The 24,312-nt window shown below is 47.2% G+C and overlaps 1 protein-coding gene and 1 non-coding gene across 3 annotated transcripts in view; one reads left to right on the top strand and one right to left on the bottom strand.

Moving 5' to 3' along the window:
• Window positions 1-24,312, bottom strand: part of TENM4 (teneurin transmembrane protein 4) — a 711,368-nt gene that overhangs the window by 187,203 nt on the left and 499,853 nt on the right. For both annotated transcript variants that reach the window (XM_027580077.2, XM_035722936.1), the window contains one exon: window positions 1,629-1,799. In XM_027580077.2, the coding sequence (XP_027435878.2) occupies window positions 1,629-1,799 (171 nt within the window). The remainder of the gene's footprint in view (window positions 1-1,628; window positions 1,800-24,312) is intronic.
• Window positions 202-309, top strand: LOC113915564. Its single transcript, XR_003517715.1, has one exon. It is a non-coding gene; the product is annotated as a U6 spliceosomal RNA (small nuclear RNA).

Below are 24,312 nucleotides of genomic sequence, written 5' to 3'. Positions count from 1 at the left end.
GGCTCTTGACTCCTAACCCAGAGCTCTTCCCGTGGCCCCATCCATGCTCCTTCCATATTCTATTAAAGGGCAAAGAAAGTGTAAGTTATTCAGTGTTTCATGTCTTAAAATATTTGTAAAGGAGAAGACTGGAATTGCCCCTAGGAAAAGTAGGCAGAAGTTCTGGTTTGGCTCCATGGAAATGCTCCCATTCTTACTTTCCTTAAGGACCATAGGTCAAGAATTGGTTTTGTTGGAACAATACAGAGAACATTAGCATAGCCTCTGTGCAAGGATGACATGCAAATTCATGAAGCGTTCCATATTAGAAAACAAAAAAAGTAAGAGTTGATTTCGGCCTTCAGGATCATTCGGAGATTCTGAGTAGCTACTTCAACCAAGCATATGGTACCCTGTTAACCAAACTGATTCCTGGAAGGCAAATCCTTAAAAGGACAGGGAAGCTCAGAAGCTAAGACCCCAAAGTTAACTGAGATGAGAGGAAAGAAGATATAAGCAGTCAAGGTTGGAGGCAGATATGACCACTTTGCTGACAGATTAACACCGGAGAGATAAAGCAGGGCACAGCAGGTACAGGAGAGGGAGGCCCACATCTGCCCAGAATGATAATGAGACTGGCTCATTAGCTCAGTCATCTTCCCTATTACCATTTTTGTAAGTCTCTGCCACTCTAGGCTGATAGTGAAAGAATCTGTGTAAATGGCATGTTAGACCTTAAGAAATTCAAAACATGGGTCTACCAATGTCCCATTTAAGAACACCAAACTCCAAATGTCACCACCACTTCCATCGCTGATGGAGAAATATTTGTGTCTTGTTGTACAATGGGATTTTTCATCTATATCTCCTTCAGTCTTGTAACCATTGGGTGAGTCAGGTAGGACCACTTTTGGAGACAGCAAGAGCTCTGGAGTCATCCACACCTGGGCTCCATTATTTACTGGCTATGTGGCTCTGGTCAAGTCAATTAATGTAACTCTGAGTTTTTGCATCTAAAATGGGTATAAATAATCATACTTACCTCACAGGATCTCTGTGAGGATTAAACGTGAAATGCTCTTGACAAAAAGCTTTGAACCAAACAAACTGTATAAACACTAATGATTATTGTTATTGCAGATGAGGAAACCAGTGGTCAAGAAAATTAAGTGACTTGCTTAAGGTCACATGGTTGGTAAATGCTAGAATACCTCAACTGGTGTTTCCATTACACCACAATGGTCCGAGGGTATTTCAATTACAACATACCATCTACCCACTTCACCACACCCCCGTCCTGGAGATGCCCGTTCACCCCCATGAGGTTGCTCCAGAAGGGCTCATCTTGATTCCACACAATCAAAGCCAGCCACCCCAGCAGTGTGAAAGCCCATAATACTTCCCTCAAGGCATGAGATGGGATACCGCTGAGCACCAGGAGAGCTGCCCAAGCCCCGCTACGAGCTCACAGTGACAAGAAACTGAGATGAAGACACAGGTGGATGGGCAGCCGGCGTCGAGTGCAGAGAGATGGAGGGAGTGCCAGAGCATGGAGCTGTGAGTCAGGCACATGATGTGCATAATGAAGATCTCTTCGGTTCAAAGGCAGACACAGAGGACTCACAACACGGACAACACAGCAACCCTACCTTCTGTGGCTCCTTTGCCTTTCCTGTCAGGGATCTCTAACCCAGTGCCCCCTGATGGATACAGGGAGACGTCCGTTGGCACAGGCCAACTGCTGGCTGTGTCCTCCGTGATCTCATACATCTGCCCCTCCATCGGCTGCAGGTGCCAGTTTAGGCCAAACAGGTGCATGGCTGTGGTGAGCAATGAGAAAAGTCATCTTTTTCTGCTGGCGGTGGAAATGGAACTCCCAAGCCACAGGGGAGGGCAGGTGGGGGGGGGGGGGACACAGGAATTCAGTTCAGCTCAGTTCAACAAATAGCCCCTGAAGAGGGCTCTTGCAGCACCAAGCCCTACACGGGGGACTGGGGCATGGAGATGCTCAGGGCACAGACCATGCCCTTGAGGGCTCACAGTCTGGAGGGACTGGGAGAGGGGCAGGGATTAGGGGGGTGGTTCAGGAAGTCTTGGACTTTTGCTTCAAAAGATAAATAATCTAGGGGGGAAGTTTGCAACTTGTATCACAAAGGGTTAATTTCATTAATATAAAAATAACTCCTACAAATAATAAGCAAAATCCAACAGCTTAGTAGGTATATTATATGAACTATGAACAGAGAGTTAACAGATTAAGAAATACAATCGGCTCTCAATCATATGAAAAGACTCTTGATATCATGCATAATAGGAGAAATGTAAGTTAAACTTTGAAATACTATTTTTCACATATGCTTTGGCAAAGAAATAAAAGGTTAAAATTATACAGCATTGACAGAGAACAGGAAAAAAGCACTCATTCTTTGTTGATGTGAGCATAAGTTGGTACAAACCCACTGAGGGACAATTTGAAAAAAGCTATGGAATTTATAATAAACATACCCTTTACCCTGGGACTTAGAGGTTCCCAGGTTTCTAGAAAAATTCTAGAAATTTCTCCTCCAGGTATACTCATGTACATACTAAATGCTGTACATAAATGGTTATTCAGTGAAGCACTGTTTGCAGTAGCAAAATATTGGCGTCCATCAATAAGGGGCTAGAGAAGTTACCTTTACACAATATACTATGCAACCATAAAAAAGTACGTGGAAGCTCTTTGTATTTTTCTGAATAGTGTATCTGAATGCAGAACAGTGTATCTGAAAAACTATCTTTGGGTTAAAAAAAATCCTGTATATGTATAGAATGTTTCTGAAGGATATGAAAGAAAGACATTGGTTACAGCAGATGCAGCTTACGATAGAAAGAGATGCTAAGGATCAGGGATAGGGGAGAGATCTGCTTTCCACTGTATATCTGTTGTACTTTTTTATTCTGTAGCATGTACATGCATTTCTGTTTTAAAAACATTTTTCCAAGGTAGAAACTGCTAAATAGTCTTGTGCAACAATCTAGAAGAGACCATAAGACGCCCAAGAATGGACTTGTCCGTTAACATACACAATGCTTGAAACGGCTAGGAAGCTTGTTTCCAAAACGCTTTGTAATCTAGTACAAAATGTCTGCTTAAATCCTATCTTAGGATTCAAGACCTGTCAATGGTCCCTATTTACCTCTTTGGGGAGGCCTGCCCTGATTCCTCACATACAGAGTTAAGCACTCCAGTCCCTGACTCCCCCAGTATCCTGTATGTAACATCACTCCTTTGTTGTACTGATGAACATTTTCTAGAAGCCCACTCTATATCAGGACCTATGGCTGACTCTGGAGAGCCAGGATGTAATCAGACAGTCCTTGCTTTCACGAGCTCACATTCAAGTAGGGAAGATGGACAAGGAACCGAATCTACTCAGAAGAACTAGAAGGCCCAGAGGAGGCAGTGACCGACCCACTAAGACGGCCAGAGGAACCCAGGGAAGGATGTACAGAGATACGAAGCTCATAGTCATTAGGTTTACTGAGGACCAACTGCATGCCAGAAAGTGCGCTGGGAAATTTGTATTTATTTGACATCTAATCCTTAAGGCAGCCCTGCCAGACCCAATGTGCAGATGTGCACATTAAGACTCAGAAGGTTAATTAAGATACTTATAAAACTATGCTTCATTGAGTGCCTATCGCATGCCAGGCATTGTGCTAAGAGCAGTAAATGCAGTATTTCCTTTGATTCTCACAAAAATCCTGAAAGGTGAGTATTAATAACCCTATTCTACAGATGAAGAAACTAAGACACAATGCCATCGATGAACATACGGAAGGTTAAATGGCTCATACGTGGCACAGTCTGGACTAGAACCCACAGCTATTCAAACCCTGAAATCAGACACCAGCAGTCTTTCTGGCCTGAAGCCCAGGCTTCCCCAACGAGCTTTACCGAGCAAGGCAGGTGGGCATGATAAAGACATCCCCTTTCACACACGGAGCAGCCTCTAAGGCTTGTTACCGAGGATCCTGTGAGGAGGACCGAGAGTTGCGTTGCCTGGTCCGTTTGTGGAAGGGGTCACTGATGGGGGAATGAGGGGGGCTGTGTGGCTGCCTTCGAGACACAAATCACTGTGTAAAGGAGACCAGAACAGCACAGCCTTCAGACTTGTAGTCCACACAGGAGCCATCAGCCAGGGAACGTACACAAATTTGACTCCGTCAAGTGGGGGTGCTCTGTGACAGAAATGGAATCCGACCCTTTGCTTTCTCTTTGGTTGCTGCTGGACAGAATGAAGTGTGCTGGACCAGAGGGAAGGAAACTGGTTTGGAATCCTAACTGCCGTTGCCGAGCTGCATCCAAGAAGTGGGGAGAAAATTCTTTCAAAGAATTACTGTGTCATAGGAGATCACATATGGCAAAGTGCTTTGTAAACTGTACATATGTGCGACTATTGTCTTTTCTCACCATTGTATTCAGACTGTTGATAATAATGATAAGAAAGCAGCCAACATTTTTTGAGCACACGTTAGGTCCTGAGCACTAAATGAGGTGTTTTACCCTGCTACTGGCTACCTCTGTGAAGTTGTCAATAATAATAAAAGTTCACTTGTCTGAAAGAAGTGAAAACTCTGCTCTTTCCAAGGCTGAATTAGCTCACACTTCTGCTTACCTTCTTACTGTTTTAATCTATGTACTGGCAATTCCAAAGGTAATGGAGAAATTGTTTGAACTGAGGACAACTGGGAAACATGCAGTTAAATGAGCAGTGCTTCTTTCCCCATTAGAATCAATGATCTCATCTAACTGCAGAAGCGCTGCCTTGTTAAAGGTCATGAGAATTAGGTAATCCCAGAATGAATAGAACTCTCACAGCTTTGTGAAGAGAAACATTTTTATTGTCAAAGCTTTCTCTTATTTTTAACAAGGTGCAAAACCAACTCCTTGCTTAAAAAAAAAAAAATACACGGGGCGCCTGGGTGGCTCAGTCGTTAAGCGTCTGCCTTCGGCTCAGGTCATGACCCCAGGGTCATGGGATCGAGCCCTGCATCGGGCTCCCTGCTCCGCAGGAAGCCTGCTTCTCCCTCTCCCACTCCCCCTGCTTGTGTTCCCTCTCTCGCTGTGTCTCTCTCTATCAAATAAATAAATAAATAAATAAATAAATAAATAAATAAATCTTTAAAAAAAATAGGCTGAGGGGGAAGAAGAGCCAGTGGAAAAAGTATTATAGGTGAAAACGATGACAAGATCGCGTGTCCCGGAGAAGTTAATTAGGGCAGGACATCCCACAGCTGGTGGGGGGAAGGTGTTGACCTAAGGCTTCCTCTCGGCCCCACCCCCAACTACCCACAATCACAGAATCTTCATACAGCTGTGAGGCTGGCTCCTGCCCACCTCCTTGGAAAGCAAAGTTTGGCATCCAATGCTAACCTGGGCTCTCTTGGAGGACTCACTCTCATCCAAAAACAGTTTTGGAGGCTCGAGGTAGGGAACTGAGCACAGGGCCACCAGGACTGGGCTGTCAAACGCCAGGTGGAAGGTAGTATTTAGAGAGAGAAGTGGGATGATGTGGAGGCAGAGATGTGAAGTTCAACCAGTAACTGTCATTTTCCAGCCCAAATAGAAGAGACCCTTACTCTCTGATGCAAGGTCTTAACTACAGTCGTGCTAGAGGGCCCACAATTCCTTTCTTGCACTGTGTGGTGGGTGGCTGATTCTACGGTTCCAGGTTACGGAAGAGGGGAAGAGAGAAGGAGCAAGCTACTTTGCTCTCCTCTTCCCAAAGGACAGAACAGACGCTCAGCCACCGACTGTTCAAGGAACACGTAAGCTCAAGCTCCTCTAAAATAATAATAGCAACTCAAAACTTGGAATCATTTGAGTGTGGACTGCGGACCCCGTTTTCGGGCAAACAGCCTTGAGCAATGGAATGTAGAAAAGGCCCATGGGAGACCCACCTCAAAATATGCATAGCCCTAACTGGCCAATGGACTACTTAGAACCAGGCACAGCTACCAAAGAATGGGGAGCGCCTTACATCGCCATACCTCCTCACCTTCCCCCTTTAAAAACAGCCCCCTCCCACTGCCTCCCTGCAGACAGCCTCTCCTCTGCTGTCCTGCCCCACCCACCACCCCCTGCTCCCTTGTGGTGGAGTCATCAACTTCTACCTCCTTTGTTCTGTTCCCGGTGAATCCATCCTTTTACCACTTGCACCGCCACCGGCTTCCACCCGATCATCACCCTACCTTTGGGGGTCCCCATCTGATTGAGAGATTCCCCATTTAGACACCACTTGTACTAGATGCTGAATGCTTTATATCATCCAGTTTAATCCTCATGCAAAGACAGGTTGGAAAAATCATTACTGGAGAATGTACGCAATGGAAGTGCAATAACATTTAAGCTTTCGTGACACACTCGATTTCCTCAGAGAGGTAAAGTAAGTTACCCAACACCACCTTTTCCTGCCCAGCAAGACAAGCAATGGCCTAGAAAGTGCAAGCTCCATCCTGACAGTTTTAAAGAAAATGCGCAGTGGATGTTCAGACACTGAAGCCGCCCCCGCCCCACCCGGCCAGCAGGAGGCAATTATCAAAGTCACTATGCAGGAGTCTCCGATGTAACTACAGGAGCTTAGTTTGAGACAAGTTTCAAAGTCAGGAGCCTGTGTTCCTAATCCAAGCTGCCTCTTTTCCACTGTTTTACTTTAAATATAAGATAAAACATGGGCAACATAAAACCACCAGCAAAAAACCAAACCAAACCAAAAAACAAAACTAAAAAGCCACCACCACAACAAAAAAAAGCACGACAAAACATGGCTAAAATTAATGTTTGGGGGGACCACTGGTGATAATAACTGTTTTTTGGCCCACAGCTACCTGAATCTAAAGTTGCATAGGGCAGTAAATGCACGCTATCCCAAATGATTCGAAATTAATAGCCATGGATCCCAAAAAGCTAAGAATAAATGGCTTTTTCCAGCCCGTTCTAACGATGAACCAGACCACTGAAAAATATAAGTTGTAATCATCATTCTCCCTGTTTCCTGAGGAATTAATGGTAACCACTCACCACCAATGTATATCACGGGATTATCTAAATTACACTTTGTGGTTTGTATTTATAACTGTTTGTGCAAAACTCTCAAGTATGCTGAAAGTGACCTAAATAAGAAACTTGATACTGGTTTTCCCTTTAAACTACTTTGTAATTCCATGAAAAGGTGAAAAGATGCTAAAGAGTTCAGAAAAAGGCTGTGGAAAGGTAGCGGGTTCACAGGATCACCCACACTAAAATGTTAATGATTTCTGAAAGCCAAGAGCTAGTGTGGGGGAAGTTTCTTATTCCCACAGCTCTGGTCAATCTGATCCCAGGGTTGACATTTTCCAGTTGCCTTTTCCTGCCCAGCAAGACATAAGCGATGGCCGAGAAAGTGCAAGCTCCATCCTGACATTTTTAAGAAAAATGCTCAATAGATGTTCAGACACAGAAACTGCCCCCTCTCCAACACCCAGCCAGCAGGGGGCAATTAACAGTCATTATGCAGGAGTCACCGATCTAAGTACAGCAGAGTTTTCTCTGTCATGGTGAACGCTTCCCTTCCTTCCAAAAATCTAACACACGAACCCACTTGCATCTGTAAATTAGCAGCTCCAGGTAGTGACTAGAGAGGGTTATAACCACAAGGAACTGTTGATTCAACCGGCATTTCTGGTTTCAAAAGGCAGTGGGAGGCAACCCAGTCATGTGGCTCTCCACTTCTCTGTTTTAGATTAGTGCTCAGTTTCTTTGTTTTTGTTTTCTAAAATAAATAACGTCATTTCTGTCAAGTGTAAGTCATTGGAGTTCTTTGATGATGGTCCTCTAATGGGGAAAACAAAAAACAGAAAGACAGAACTGCAGCAACAAGGGGACAGAGTTTCAGTCTCCAGGTCCTAGTCCTGGTTTTGCTACAAAGCCAACAACATTCACAGGTTCCAAACCAAGAAGTTCAACACACAGGGCTGTAGACTGCAGGGTCAGAGCAGAAAAACTGGAAGCAACCTAGATATGTACAAATAGAACGATTTAGCTGAATTATACTACAGGTACCGGATGGAATGCAACACAATCATTATACAAAAATGACTATGACCACCAGCAGTGAGAGCAAATGCTGGTGATATAACGTGAAGGAAAAAGAGGCAGGACATAAAATTGCACTTTTTGCTGACTGCATCTCTGCAAAACCAGATATGCATATGAACAAAAATCTGGAGAGACATACGTAAAAATGACATCGGACTTCGAATTATAATGGTAGGATTATGGATAAATTTTCTTCCCTCGTTTCCAAACTCACTTTAATGCTGTTTCACATTAAAGGGGAAGTTCTACAATGCAGTCTCAGGAGGAATAGGTAGAAAGGAAGGGGGATAGCGTCCGGGGAGGAGATCCTCCTTTTGAGCACATGCCATGTGTCAGCCGCTTAAGCAAGGGGAATTACAGAAACCTTGAGAAAATTACTATTATTCTCATCTTCTGATGAAAAACTGGAGGCTCAGAGAGGCTGCATGAATTGCCCAAAGACACTTTACAGATGGGAAGTGATAAAATATCTGAACCCAGATCTGACTGGTTCCGAAGTCCAGGCTCTCCTCCTGATACATTGCACCGTTAGTGAGTTTTAATGCCTGAAACTAAATTAAAGCTAACTCAAGGCAAAGCCTCTGTTGCCAGTGTAGCCAGGTAAAGGGGCATTCTTCTCAGGGACAAAGCATGGGGCCCCCGTCCTCCCACATCCTGACTACCAGAGGCATGGCTGACGCCCACAGTCAAAGCTGTGTATGTGCAGGTTCAAGTTTGGAGAGCTGGGTCATTTACTGGTTTCATGACTTTGGGCAAATAATTTCACCTCTCTGAGTCTCCGTTTCCTCATCTGCAAAATGAAGTTATAGGATCTATCTTAAAGGAGTAAATGAAATAATGCATGTAATTTGCCAAACACACAGTAGGAGCTCAGTAAATGGCAGCTCTCATCATCTTTGTCATTTTGCTACATTGATTTTCCTAACTGCTGTATCTGCGGGAAGGTTTGTTTAAGCCAGCTGTTATATCACCTTTTTCTTCTTTCTGTATATTCCCTCTAATTCCCTTTCCATGCCAACTGCGAATTTCTTTATACCGAGGGCCCTTTGCTATCATGCTTCCATTAGCTGACAGACTTTGGGCACAGGAACTAGAGATATTTGCCCAATGGATAAAACAGTTTTTAAAAGCGGAATCGCTATAAAGAAACCTGACAGGATCCCACTGGTGACTACGTGGGGCTAATTTTAAATCAAGTAAATATATTGCTTTTCTTCCTGTCTCTGGATAAACCTGACTGCAACAATCAGGGTTACTGTCTCTCACCCCCAAATTAAGTGTTTTCTGGAGAATGGACTCCGGTGCAGTTAATCATTTTTCTGCACCACGCAATGCCGTGGGGACGGGTTTGCTGGCAGCTGCTCAATATTTCTGTAAATCAAGGGGGGCAGTGGTGTTGGGCACAGGCAAGAGGCTCAAGCGCAGCCAGCCTCAGAAGCGGGAGACAGGCACTCCCGTCGTCAATGCAGAAGAGAAACAGCAACATAACCGGAGGGCCCCAGAAACTGGTGACACGGCAAGTTGTGGGGGAACGAGAGCTGGAATCTACTTTGTACAGAATAAACTGGTATGATTACAGTAATAGAATAAGAAAGCTGTCTTTTCTGGGCACCTTTCACCCCGCAGGCTCTACTAAGACCTCTTCTATACACAACTAATTTAGGGGTTGGTCACCTCCACCAACCCTTGGACCGACCTCAGCGCGGTCGGTCACCTGACCTCTCCCTGCCCTACTCCCAGTATCGTGCTGCTCCCCGAGACCGGAAGACGGGCGCACACACGTGCAGCAGTGATGAGCGCAGGCTTCGCCCACGGACAGCCCTGCGCCCCTTCTCTGGTTCTCGCCTTCATGGTGATGTGACTTGGTTGATGTGATTTTTAACTCTTCTGGGCCTCCGTTTCCTCATCTATTGAATGGTGACAATAATACTGAGCTCCAGGAGTTGTGAAGATATTGTATGAGATTATGGTGCTTGGTATTTTCTCAAATGGATGACCCTCTTTGTTCGTATCGTTTTCTTCATCATCATCACCATCATCGTCGTCATCATAACTATACAGTGAGGTTTTCCCTGCAGAAGTGAGGTAAGGATATTTCTCGAGGGAGCTGAGAAGCCCGAGTTTTTGCTCCAGTGTTGGGGGGTGTTGCTAAGACAGAAGTTACAGTCACAGGGATCTGCCCCCTACTCATTGCACAGAGGAGACCCAGACTTGACTAGAGCAGAGCCTGAGACCGCCCTGAGCCCCAGTCTCCAGCTTCTGGGTTCAGAGCTCTTCCCACTAAATGCAAGAAAGTCATCCTCAAGGCTTGCTCTTCCACCAGGCACTGCAGTCCCAAATTAAAGGAGTTGTCTCCTCGAGCCTGAAGTAAAGCCCACGGGACAGGCTATGTCAGGCCACCGTGAGGCCTTCTGTTCAGGGCAGGGATTATTCCTTTCATTTCTGCCCCTCGGCGCCAGGCCCATGGGAGTGAAGAAGAGAGGGAGAAAAGGAAGGGGGCAAACACAATTAGGCTTATCACTGAAACAGTAACAGTTCCCAATTATTAAAATTGCACCATGTGCATGACATAATGCTGGAGGATTCACATTTGTTGTATCATTTAATCTCACAACTTTTTAAGAAAGATATTACTTGTAACTCCATTTTATACATTAGGCACCTCAAAACACAGTGACAAAATAGACATCAATCTCATCTTATATCTCCAGACAACCAAGGCTCCAGAATTATCTGTGATTGCACCAGTCGTTACAGCAGCACCAAGAACCCAAACCAAATCCTCAGTTCTTCTCAGACTGTTGTCAGGAGAGCACAGGACAGGTTTCCTGTTAGCCCTGATCAGAATAAACATGCAGTTTTGGATCAAATCCCTGCCAACAGAGCCAACAGCCAAAGAGGTGCTGGAGCCTTAGGAAAAGACCCACCAGCTGCCCTTCCTTTTCCAGGCCTCACTAATGATCCAGTGATTGAAGACACCTTGGGCGCTGCCAGCCTCTTCAAACTGCTCTGCTGGGGTGAGCAGCCCACTCTGCCCTATCGGAACACTGCCAGGCTTGGGGAAGTGCCGCCATTCCCAAGAGGAGGGAAAAGGCTGATGGAAAGCTCCGCGCAGTTTCCTGTCTTGGTGGCACCTGCATCCCAGCAAGTGTCAACACTATTCACAAGGCCAACTAAAGCTTCTCTGTATGAAGGTGACTCCACTTAGCAAAGGACCTGCCTCTCAGGCATGAGGCATCACTCCCTCCTTCTTGTAGTCAACTGTCCCAGGGGCCAGGAGGAAAACATGGGTCTGGCTGATGCTCGGGAGCTATGGGAGGCAGAAAGTCCTGTCTCCAGGCTCCATTTCCATCGCTAGTAGAACTTACTGCTACAGGGCTCTGCAGGGCAACCCCCCCCCCCCCATTTCCTGATTTCCTCTGGCATACCAACCCTGTTAACTGATTTTTTTTTTCCTGTGATCAAAGTCAATTAGGAGGTGGTCCCCACTGTACCTCTAAATGGGGTTTTAATTTGTGTATATATTATTAGGATAGGTCTTTTCCCCCTGGAACATTCACTTCAGCAAGAGGAATGAGGGTGGACAGCTTAACATGGAGCCTGCCACCCGGATTTGTAACTTGGGATAGTATTTCTTTATAATGAGGTGCATTTTGAAAGAGCATTTTAAAATCTCACAGAACAGAGTGTGTGATGGCCCTCTTTTACTCCCCAGAGCGTCCCAGTCTCCTGCCCCACGGGTGGGTGTTTTCTAGCTCCTTGGAATCACACCACATTCTCCTGCTCCCCTACCCTCATCTGTGCACACAGCAAGGCACTCAGTACATGTGAGTTCCCTTTTTCCTTCTCTGATAGACGCAGACCTCTGGTTTGGTTCGGCCCTTCTATCAAGAAGCTTAAGGCACCATAGAGTTCTGGGCACCAGGGTGATGAAGATGGTCAAGTGAACAGGAGCCGCTGTTTTAACTGAAGCCTATCCTGTGCCAAGCACTGCACTAAGTGCTTTATAGACACACTGTCGTTTAATCCGCACAAAGCTCCACAAGGAAGGTAGAGTTATTATCCTCGTCCGCAAGATGATGAAACAGGATCAAAGAGGTTCAATTACTTGCCCAAGATCACACGTTTAATAAGAGGTGGAGAATAACCCCAGATCTGAGTCAAATCCAGATTGCCCTGAATCTGTCCCTAACAGCTATGCACGCATACTGCCTTTCCGATTAGCTGTAAAACTGTGGAAATGGGGAAAAGAAGGGCAAATCTCTTTATACGGACCAGTATTACTGCTCCAATTTGTTGGCACTGTTTTCCTGGGGACAGAAACTTGAGGCAATATCTCTTTGAGACAGACACAATTTTCCAAGAGCATTTTACGTGCTTGTTGAGTGCAGTATCTGACATTGCTCACTTCTCTGTGCTCAGGAGTCTGGGTTGGTGTGATTTCTCCTATCCCTGGAACACACCTGTCCATCCAGCCTCCAGGCTTTTGCTGATGCAACGTCTGTGTGTGGAAATGGCCACTGCCCCCCCTATTTAAAAAAACTTTCTCCCATCCTTCAAGGCCTACTTCAAATGTCACCTTCTTCTGTGTGGATTTTCACCATTATCCTGAGCCAAAGATGACATCTGCTCTCCCCTCCCCAGCCAGGGGCCCTTGATTTCAGGACCTCTCCCATGCACACTGCCCTGACAGTGTGTGCCCATGTGCTTCCTGTCCCTTGCTGGCTCTGCTGTCCACCTATGTACTCAACGGAGCAGATCTGTAGAGACAGCCAGCCTCCCAGCTCCAGCCCTTATTCACTGTGCAGCAGCAGGTAAATCACTTAATCACTCTGACCTGCAGTGTTTTCCTCTGGAGAAATGGAAATAATACAAAGCCATCTCCTGGGTTCTTGTAAGAATTTAATGAAAGTTCTCTATAGATTAGAAAGTGTACTAAAAACATAAGGCATTCTGATCACAATGCTTAAAAGTTAATGAAAGAAAGAACACCCAAAGTTTAAAACACAGACTAATGCAAAGATTTGTATGTGAAACATCCAGCGCAGCCCCAGACCTACACAGTCAGGTGTATGAGCAGTGCTATGTAATGGACTTGATGCGCTACACAGAGTTAGAGGTCAGCAAGGTGCAAAAGAAGAGTTTCTAGTTTCTGAAAACTGTCAAGAAAAATGCTACTTCTTCTAAAATTCTCATTTAATCTCTGCCAGCTTCCACTCCATCTCCCCTCAAATACCAGTTCTGCATGCACATTCAGGTGTGGCAATGTGTGTGCTCACACAAACAGAGACAAACACAGACTGGAACACACACAGGAGCCCCATGACTAGGTCTTGCCATAGAGCTCCACAGGTGGCCTGGCTGATAAACTTAGGACAATGGGAAGAAATGGAGGCCACAGCAGAATTAATAATACTGGCCTTTTTTTATCCTTCCCCACTGGAGACTGTGAACAAAATCTAACTCCAGGCTGGAAGGGACGAGAAATCTAGCTGCCTGCCATACACCAGCGGGAAGGGCTTCCTGCACAATGAAGTGTGACATCAGTGACAACCGCCTCACGCCAGACGAAGCCAGGAGCACCGTGGGACCAGATAACGTGAGGGGCTGGGGCTCCGGGGGTGATGTGTACTGAGGTCCCCTGATTTCACCTGGGTCCCCTGGTCTCTCCAGTCCTGAAGCATGTTGGTACAAGTCACAGGGCCACTCAATGCCATGGGTACACGGCAGTCCTGGCACAGGACGTGGCACAGGACAGACGGACCTTAGTTCTTCTTCCATGAGAAAGTAAGTTAGCTTCTCTGCTCAGTAAGGCGCTCTCCGCATCCTCTCAGCAGTTCCGATCAGGGGCACCATCCCAGTCCTACCCCGGCTGCGGGAATCCAAGAGCATAGTGGAAAGAGGGCAGGCTCTGGGGGCAAATCCTGGCTCCCCCCCTCACCAGTGACGAGGCTTTGGACAAATGACTTAACCGGCTTGGGTATCCATTTCTTGTCTATAAAATGGAAATAAAAACAGGATGGTACCTTGCACGTGGTTGACACCTGACAGATACGGGCTGGGTAAGTAAGGTTGTTGAGAAGATTCAATGGGAAAATGCATGTAACACTCAGAACGTGCCTGGCACACGGGAAAGGTGCATGGGGTGAGGTCGCGGGAGGAAGAGCTGGGAGCAGGGGCAGAGGAAAGCCACCGCCAGGATGGCAGAGGCCCTGTGTTCTGCTCTGAGCCGCAGGTGCACAGCAAAGCGGTAGAGAAGGACATCGGGGTGGGGCTCTGAGAGGCAGCACGGTCTACAGAAGGAACGTAGGGCTTGGAATTGGAAAATCTGGCTTCTTGGCTCAGCTCTCTTACCCGTCTTTGTAGCTGGACAAGCTATTTACCGGCAGCCAGCCTCATTTTCCACATCTGGGCTTGCAGGACAAAGAAATGCAGTTAGGAATTCCATACAGCACGCCAACTGCTGGAGGGGTCCATGGGCTGGACAGCCTCACAGGAAGGCGAGGTATTTACCACACAGTGACCTCGTGCAGCTCCTCTTCTAAGAGGGAAGGCAGCCAGCGCCCTGTGATCACTGCAGTTTCTGGGCTTCTACACTTAGGAGCCTTCGGTGAGACAGAGACCGAGGCCAGAAGGTGGGCCAAATGCACCAAAGGACATCTTAACACGCAGTCTTCTGATATGGGGGCCCCAGATAGCCCACACTTCCATGTCCCGTCCTCTGCCTTTGTGGGGGCCGTTCCATCTTCCAGAAAGCTATTCGTAGCTTCTCTTTCAATATCTTACTTGACTTACAAGGCTCAATGCCTTAGGGAAATTTTATCTGATCTTCTTGCTTAGAATGAATTGCTCTTTCCTTCAGGCTCCCACAGGGACAAGGCTCAAACTCCAGTAACATGCTTTCATCATCTGTCTAGGACTGCCATCAGCTCCTTACACATCTGGCTCTCCACGAAACTGAGCCTGACTCAGGGCAGTGATGCCAGCTTATCTGGCTCTCTCTGTCCCTTGCAGCCCAGGACACAAGCTGGCAGCCAGGCTCCGTGAACACTCTCTGCTGTTTCAAACCTAAGCTCGGAGCTCTCCTTCTTCCCCATCTCAGATTACCTGAAATCCCTGTAGCCAGGGATGGCCCTTGGTGGCTGAATCTGGGAGGGTCTGAAACCTCTGGATGCTCCTGCTGCCCAGAAGGGTGAGAACGGCATTAACTGAACACCCACTATGGGCCACCCATGGTCTGGACCCTTTGCAGATGTCTTCTCACTTAATGCTCAAAACACCGCTTAGATATTAATGGACTTTTTACCAAGGAGAAAAATCAAGACTCAGAGGGATGAAAAAACTTGTGTGGGCCGTGGCTGGAACGCAGGCCTCACTCTGTCCGGAGTCTGGGCTCTCGCTACTAATGGTATTTCTGTTTTTAAAGGATGAAGCTGTTTAGCTGTGATTTTGTTGTTTTACTGATAGGAGGAAGAAAAAATACTGTGCTTCTTACAGCCATCTCTCCTCTCCTCCTGCCTCCCTCCCTTTCCCCTGCAATGAAGAGCTGCTTCTCCGCTCCCCCACCGGGGTCCTGGGCCTGCAGCCCTAAGCACAGCCTGACTGTGCACCCCTCCTCTCCACAAGCTCTGTATTTACAGCAGTGCAAGAACAGCCATCGGGGAGATGCTTCACGCTTTCTCTCCACACCTAAGTGCAATCAAATTGTGCTATTTCACAGTAATTAGTCTAGAATAAAGACAAGATGTCGGGGACAAACCCTTTCCAAGGATGTTACAAATCTGTAAATCTTGTAAAATGGACTCCTTTTCCATGCTCCCGGGGTGAAGGTGTGGACGGAGCACCTGGGATGCAGGGTTGGGGCTACTTCCTGACCAAGCATAGCCAACTGCCTCTCCAGGGGCCCCGAAACCACCCACCAGGCCAGGGCCGAGAGCCCTGGAGAGGGTGCTGTCTCTGCAGGAGCTGCTGTTGTTATGAAATAGGATTATACTAGTCAACTCAGCTCTTTTCTGAGACAACATTTCCGAACTTGGGACTGCCTGGCCCTAAAATCCAATACATCTTGTTTGCCAGGGGGAGGGGAAGAAGATTTCACGGACCAGGAAGAACCAAGTGCCTGATTGGTAAACAGCATCCCTCCAACAGCCTTCTGTCGACATTCCCAGGGAGGAAGCAGAGGCCAAGAGGGAGCGAGGAACAGACGAGGGCCAGGCCCGGGAGTGTGCCCCAGACGGACTCCTGTGCTCCCCGCTCGGCTTCCGGTAGCCATGTTTCACTTCACAAGATCGCCCTGCCTCTAGGCCTTCCCTCACTGTTCCCTGTATGAACACATGCCTCTACATTTATCTTTTTCTTTCCCTCCACTCCATGCCTTGCAACAGCAGTTAGGTTCTGGCCTGGACACCTTCTCCCTCTTTCTCTCCTTCAACAGACTTCTGATGAACACATGTTACGTCATGCTGACCCTGTACAAGAAACTGCAGCTGCAGTAGTGAGCAAGACGGAAATAGTTTCTGCCCCATGAAGCTTACAGTCTAACCGTGGGGGCAGGCACGAACTGATCCATGACCCAATGGTCAGCTGCGGTTGTGGTGAGTACCACAAGCACTCTGAGAACGTATAACTGGGGTCCTGGCTTAGTGGGAGGGGGTCAGGAGCTTCGCTGAGGAAGGAGTGTGTGAGCTCAGCTCTTCAAAAGGAACTGGATGGAAAGAAAGGGGGTGGAAATCCCTCAAGAGATGAAGACCCTTGTAGCTTCTCTGCATCTCAGAACCACTTGTAACCTCCTTTGCCCCGTGACCCGCTGAACCAGCTTACCCAAGGTCAGGTACAAAGCCCCACACCGGTGGGACTGCACAGAAAATAGCCTTCTGAGGAGCCCCGAGGAGCGAGTAACAAGAGCATTAACCTGTGTACCCCTCGTGCCCCAGAAATCCTGCTTTTGGAACAAAACAATTGAAAGCAGAACAAACAGAACCGGAGGCACAAAGATGTTCACGGGAGCGCTATTTAAAATATCCAACAGTTGGAAACAGCCGGGATTATGAGGATATAATGGCACAAATATGATGGAGCTCTTCAACTTGACAAGAATGAGGCCTGTGTCAATACTTAGAAATGTGTGCAGAAAAAAATGGTCCATAAAAACGGCAGAAGAACATCAACCCGTGCATTCCTTCCACCTGCACAGAGGCCTTTCACCACTATCCTTCGAGGAGATCAAGTACAGCACATAGGAAGCCCTAGAATGTTTCCGTGGTTTGCCCTACTCTCCTGAATTCTGAATTCGATCTTAGTTTTCTCAACCCTTTAATATCTTAGAGTTTGATTCTGAATCCAGTAAGTAAATTACCTCTTTACCACATCTCTGAAAAACAGTACCCAAAACTACCCAACAAAGAACAGGTGTGTTTGCCAGAGGCTGAGAACCAGGACAGCGTTGAGCATAAAGGGACATAAGGGAATTTTTGGGGTGCCGGAAGTGGTCTGTGTTTTGACTATGGTCAAACTCTAAGCATCTGTCAGAATTCATCAAATGGTACACCTCAAAAGTGTTAATTTTCTGTGTGTCAATTCTATCTCAGTAAATCTGATTTTGAACACAAGCAGGCAGGACTGGTGGCTGAGCGGGTATACAGGTAAGGGAGACATGCCTGAGTGAGGTTCGGATCTCGATCCTGGTCTTGGGCTCCTGGAAGTATAGTAGGAGCCCTGAACATTGCTCGGGAGCAGAAACAGGAAATGTGGGGAGCCTGATGTTATCTACTTGCCTTCGGACCTGCTCTCCTTCTCCACCCTGCTCTGTGCCCAGGAGGCTGTGCTACACGGTCTGGATCGAGGGGTTTCGTCGGGCTCTGGCTGCTGGCTGGTCTCACTAGTGGGAGGAGATGGAGGGGGTGGTGGGTGGGAAGAGAGTGAGGTCTGCCGAGTTGGAAAATATTTTTTCATGCCAAGTGGGAACATGTTGAATGCCTTCATCATTTGGGCTAGTCTTTTGTTCACTTGTTTATTCCTATTTTATAGATGAGGAAAGTCATCTTGAGGAGGTCAAGTCCTCAAGACTCACGTGGTACAGCAAAGCAATGGCAGAAGGTCCATATGGACAAGGACCGCTAGGTTGTGGAGTCTGGGCACCTACCCTGGCTCCTTCCACTCCAGAAAGACGCAGCCCCCGTTCCACACAGGCAACTGTCTTGTTGGAAAAGTCTTTTCCCACAGAGCCCAAGTCGGCCCTCCCGTCCTCTTCACCCTGACGGCCTGGTTCGGGCCTCGGCAGCGCCATGGAGCAAGTCAGCCCCCTCCTCTCCGTACGGTGGCACTCAGACAATGGCAGACAACCATTTTGGGGGGTTGGAGGATATTTGTCCGGGGTCTGTTATAAAGAGAACAATCTATATATATCTTGCTATTAGCAATTCCCACTGAGCAGCATGAAGGAATCAATCTTGGAGAGAAAAGCTTTACTGCAGGATCCTGTAACTCTATCACTTTTTCCTCTCCCTAAAAGATCAAGTTCAATCATCTCCATTTCCCATTCCTTCGGCTATAAAGCTAAATCTATGGCTTCTATCCAAAAGGCCTGATGGGAAGTTGAAGAGAAAGGAGAGAAAATGAACCCTATTGCTCAGTAATAACACCCAGGCCCAAAGTGCAACAGGCGTGTACTTATGAAGCCGATGGCACCTGGGATGCTGATAACGCATGCGCCGAACTAGAGGTGGGGAACTGAGGGATGGAGGGGTACAGTCACCCCGGCTTCTAGTTCTAATCTTTTCTCTGCTCATTTCGTGTTCCTTTCACCCGCACCTGAGTCCCCCAGACACACAACGCACATCTGTGCCACCATGCTTTTGCCTATGTTGTTCTGCCCAGAAGACCCTTGGTCAATTTTACCATCTTGCAGGAGGGTGGAGACCCGTGAGGGAGCCCGCACAGGTCTCCGCAAGTCACACTCAATGCTCCAGCCCGCCTCCCTCAACACCGCCCAGATAAGTTCTAGAACGGGACGACCCCGGCTCTTCCAGCCCAGAAACTGTCATATTCCAGGAAGCAGTCCTCGCTGATAGGTGCCTTACGAACGACCTCAACTCGACTTAGCAACGTTCTCACTAAAATTGCCACCACTTCAACCAGGGGCTCTGGTTTTGTTTTTGTTTTTTGTTTTTTTTCTCCAATCCAGGGTCAGCTGCTGGTGGAGGTGAAAATGCGACCTACTTAAAACAAAAACAAAAACCCCTCATCACTGTTGAGCATGTTGTAGTAGTGGTTATGCAGAAGCTGTGCAGCCCACGGCCGCGACTTCACCCTTCGTGACCCGATTCAGTTTCTGCCAGGCAGCCATCTATAGCCTGGGAGGGACTAGATGGGGTCATCAACTCCTACCACACCCTGCGCTGAGAGGACTGCGGTCTGAGGAAGGCCAGCAACAGTATCCCAAGGCCACCAGTGAGGGACCTGTCCTGTGTCGCGTGCCCTGTGTGTTTTCAACGTCAACTCATTCAGCCTGAGCCACAGCCTCATGAAGGAGGCGCTATTACTCCCCCAACTGTGTGGATGAGGAAGCCAAGACTCCAAGGGGTTACACAGCTGGCCAGGGGCGGAGCTTTCGGCTGAGTCCAGTCCTCTCCTCCGCTGAGAACAGCCCGCTGCCTTGGAGAAGTCGCGGTGAGCGGCGGCCCTCCCCTGCAGGGTGCGCAGGGACCTAGGAAGGAGGAGGTACCGTCCCAGGGTCATCTCAGGCCTCCATGTCAGTAGAAAGTGAGGCCCGCTCTTTGTGTGGTTAGCAAGCCCTTTTCGTCTCCTAGTCCAAAGGCCTACCCGGCAAGACAGGTGCGTGGAGAGTCCTCGAGGTACGAATCTACGGCTCTTCTGCGGCGATCGGTTTCTGCTTTTCACGCAGAAATCCAGAACGCCAGGGAGCCTGTCAGTTCTAGCTGCGTAGAAAACATCAACCTTTGTCCTAGTTAAAGAAATGACGTGAGGCACTTTTTGGTAATGATTCTTCATGCGGCTGCTTCCCTGGAACAGTGAGACATCCCTACAAATGTTTTCTGACAGGTTCCCCTGGTTGTTCTGTCAGCTGCCTGTGTGACGAACACAGACCGGGAAGCCTGCAGGCACTGCACCGAGACAAGGCCGGTCCGAGTTCTCAGTCAAGACCTACAAATCCTCTTCTACATCTGATGCTAATAGTATAAATAATACTATCAATTATAATAATAATAGCATCTAATATGTATTGAGTGCTAACAGTGCTGGGCAGTAGCCTAGGTACTTAATGCAAATTATTTTTTTTTTGAGGATTTATTTATTTATTTGAGAGAGAGAGAGAGTGGGGGAAGGGGCAGAGGGAGAGGGACAGAAACTCAAGCTGACTCCATGCTCAGTGTGGAGGCCAACGTGGGGCTTGATCTCATGACCCTGAGATCAAACCTGGGCCAAAACCAAGAGTTGGAAGCTTAACCCACTGGGTCACCCAGGCGCCCCTCTGCAAATACTGGAATTTTGCAACAACCCTGTGAAGTAGCCACTATTATTACCCTCATTTTACAGATGGGCAAACTGAGGTTGACAGAGGTTAAACAAACTTGCGTAAAGTCACAAGGCATGTAAGCAGCAGAGCTGAGATTTGAAAGCAGGTGGCCTTATTTCAGAGCCCATGATTTCTCAACCATGCTGCTACAAATTCCTCCTGTGTAAAATAGGGTAATCATTCCAGCCACACCCACTATAGGAACCTGAGTGGAAACAGCTTCAGAGAAGTTATGTAACTTGCCCAAGTTTATACTCTCAGCAAGTGATGGAGCTGAGCCTGAGTGGGATCTTCTGATTCTATATCATCTGTTCAAGCCCTGAAGCTACATAATAGTGGCTGAGAGCATGGTGTTTAAAATCCTAGGTCCTTTACTCGTTTTGTGACCCTGGCCAGCTGTTAACTTCTGTGAGTTTTAGTTTCCTCTTCTAGAAAATACAGAAAATAAAACCTACTTGATGGAATTGTCGTGCGTGTTTAGAGAGATGACGTAATGGGCTTGGACCCATACCAGGCACCCAGCAAAAACTCAAAATACCAACTACTGCAAAGGGAAAGTTTAACTCGAAAGTGAACTCGAAAGAGAAAAAAATTTAAAAGCGTCAGCCCCAGAGCCTGAGTGCCTGGGGCTGGGGAGACCACAGTCCTGCCATTTACCAGGTGAGGGTGGTGACTTTACTCCAGCTCACTGGGTCTCAGCGTCCTCATCTGTAAACTGGGGAGACTAATCCATAGGATCCTTGGGAGATTTCAATGAGAAAACACAGGCAAAGTGCTGGGAACAGGAGGCGCCTATGGGCAGCGCACAATCAAAGCTAAGGGCTCTCATTATTAACGACAAAAGTGGCCCCTATTATCTTTATCACACTACACTACACTGCCTTTTGTGGTGAAAATGTTTTAAAAACAATTAACTGCTATAAAATAAAGCATTATTGCCGGGGCTGTGCAAGTTTCCTGGTTTGAACTTTTAACTAATCTTCCCCCCATATCACGCTCTCCCTATTTTGTTCTGCAAACAGATTTCTTGTCTTCAGAAAATAAATGGCAGAGTATTCGAATACTCGAAGGCCTTCACAGGGAGAACTGGCCAGTAAAGCCAGGCGCTCAGGGTCAATAGCTACTTCTCTGAACAGGTGTCCTTTGGAGACAAAAATACACATCTCATCTCTGGCGGGATGCCCCAGGATGCTTAAAGGGCATCCCTACATTCCTCTCCCCTCCAAACTAGAGCAGCCAAGTAACACCCGCAGCGGGGAGGACAGCCCGGAGGCCTTGCCCCAGGCCCTGCAGCCCTTGTGGGTGGTTAAGTGCTGGCTGCGATTTCTCTATCTTCCTATGAAAGTAACTGCAGATGTCTCTGCAAACGAACAGAAACTTTCGAACTGAAAACCAAATGTCAAATGAATCTGTCAGGGTTCCCTCCAGATATGGCAGCCCTGAGCAGACAGCAGAAAAAGAACAATTCTTTCCTGCCCTGTTTTCACCTCCCCTGGTACTGGTGAGATGATACGATTCTTATCTGCAGCATGATAGGATGTAGAAAATAATTACAAATGAAAAGGTTATTCATAATTTTTAAATGAGTTAATTAGTAAACCCAGTCAGACTCACTCATTACAGTAATTAATAATTGATTATACTTGAAATTAAACACAATTTTTCATCAAAAATCTAATTAAATATCTGTGCTTGCGCCTGTTGATTAGATCAGTTGGTCTGCTGCAAAAGTCTCTGTTAAGGATATTTGTGCTTGGCTGAGACAATTAATTTGATTTTTAATAATTGATAGTTCCTTACGAGTTAGTCATCACAGCCTGTGATTATGGCCAAGCAACAAGACACTCATCCCTTGCCCCCAGCAGCTGGAGGAGACCACGCACCAAGGCTGCCACCCCAGCCCCTGAGGGAAGGTAGCGCTGGGCCTTGCACCTGCGATGTGTTCACCGGCATCGGCTTACTCCAGCCTCACACGCATCCCCCCGAAATAATGGGTCACGCCTGTTTTCCAGATCAGGAAATCAAAGCTCAGAAAGAGAAGTGAGCTGCCCAAGGTGGGAGAGCAGCCAGGTGGCAGAGCTGGGAATGGAATCCAAGGCGGTCAACGGCTTGGTGTGAGCTCCGAGGCTCCAGGGAACAAAGGGAACACCCAGGTCTTGCCGGTCTGACCTGGTCCTTGGATATGCAATCTATGGTCCAGTCCTAATGTTTCTGCAGAGGGAGGGTTTTATCAGAAAGATGTGTTTATTCTGGGCAAGGACACACTATTAGTAGACTGACCGCTTGTGACAGGAGACACAAATTCTCCTAAATCGACCTCCCTGCTCTCCACCTACATTGCCACTGTCTCAGCTGAGGCCCTCGGCTTCTCCTGACATGTTTATTGTGATAGGGCCTATCCTTCTTTCCTCTACACTTATCTTTCTAAAATAAATGTCTGACTACATCCTGCCACTGCTTAAAACCTTCAATGGCTCCCTATTGCTCATCCAGGAAGGTCTATAACTTGGCCTCCAAGGTGATCTTCCCAATCTGACCAAACTCTCCTGCATTAGCTCCAATACCCTTCAAATGCTTCCAACACAGACAAGGGCCTTACGACCACACTGTCCTCGCTCAAGTCTGCAGCTTCCCTGGGTTTGAGAGCTGCTCCCTGCAGGTCTACTGCCAGTTAACTCGGACTGCATCATCGCCCTTCCCAGGGAGCCTCCCTTAGTGCTCTTGGCGTTGGGTATTCCCCAAATAGCCCCTAAGCTGCCTCAATTCACTGCTGACATAGCTGTCTCCTCTTGTAAGCTACGGACAGCTCAAGGGCAGGGACCATATCTTTAGCCCTGACATTTAGCACAGTGCCTGGCCCAAAGTAGGTACCCCATATGGTTTGCTGAAGGAAAAACAAAATTCACAAAATCATGGATTCAAACACTGTCAGTGTTGGAAGGAAAATTAAAGGTCAGCCAGTGAAAAATCCCAGTCAGTGCTTAAATCTTATCCTTGCTATGTGGTCATTGAGCTCTATTTGTACCCTTCCTATGACAGGGAGCTCACTACCTCACAGTATATCCTATCTAAATTTAGATTGCTGAAGACTGACCCCATATTCTTATTACATGGGAGAGGAAGAAGCCCATGGGATGTAAAACAGAAGAGAGCTTATGTAATCATACAAAGATGTATTCTTTCTTCCTGAACCAGGCTACGCAGTAGAAACCTAAGTCTTCACTGCAAGCTGATGTCTTTATGCAGCCAACGACTTGACTCTTGATGCACAGAGACACTGCTTGTTCCAAAGTCTGCTCATTTAGGAAACATAGTGTCAGTCAAAGACAAGAGCTGTGCTAGTGGTTAGCAGGGACACGGCACAGGTGCCAGGAAAAAACTTTCATGCTGGGTGATGGTACTGGGACGTTTAGGGCCCTCACCTATAACCCAGTTACCTCTCACTGGGGCCTAGGTGGCCTCTGGCCTCTCCCAGTTTGGCTATTCCTTTTACTCACTGACCCACAGTAGGGATGGCAAATGCCTGGTATGTCATCAATATTCCCCACGCTGGTGACCACAACAAACATTACTAATCAAACACAGAGACCCTTTCCCACTGAGCTTGAATATAGCCTCAGGATCCTTCTTAACACAGCTTTCTAGGCAGCAACAGCTAACCAATCACAAAGAAGAG

Source organism: Zalophus californianus, chromosome 11 (genome assembly GCF_009762305.2).
Source record: "Zalophus californianus isolate mZalCal1 chromosome 11, mZalCal1.pri.v2, whole genome shotgun sequence".
Taxonomy (NCBI): domain Eukaryota; kingdom Metazoa; phylum Chordata; class Mammalia; order Carnivora; family Otariidae; genus Zalophus; species Zalophus californianus.
Note: the sequence above shows the minus strand (reverse complement) of the source record. Positions and strands in the feature narration are given on the sequence as shown.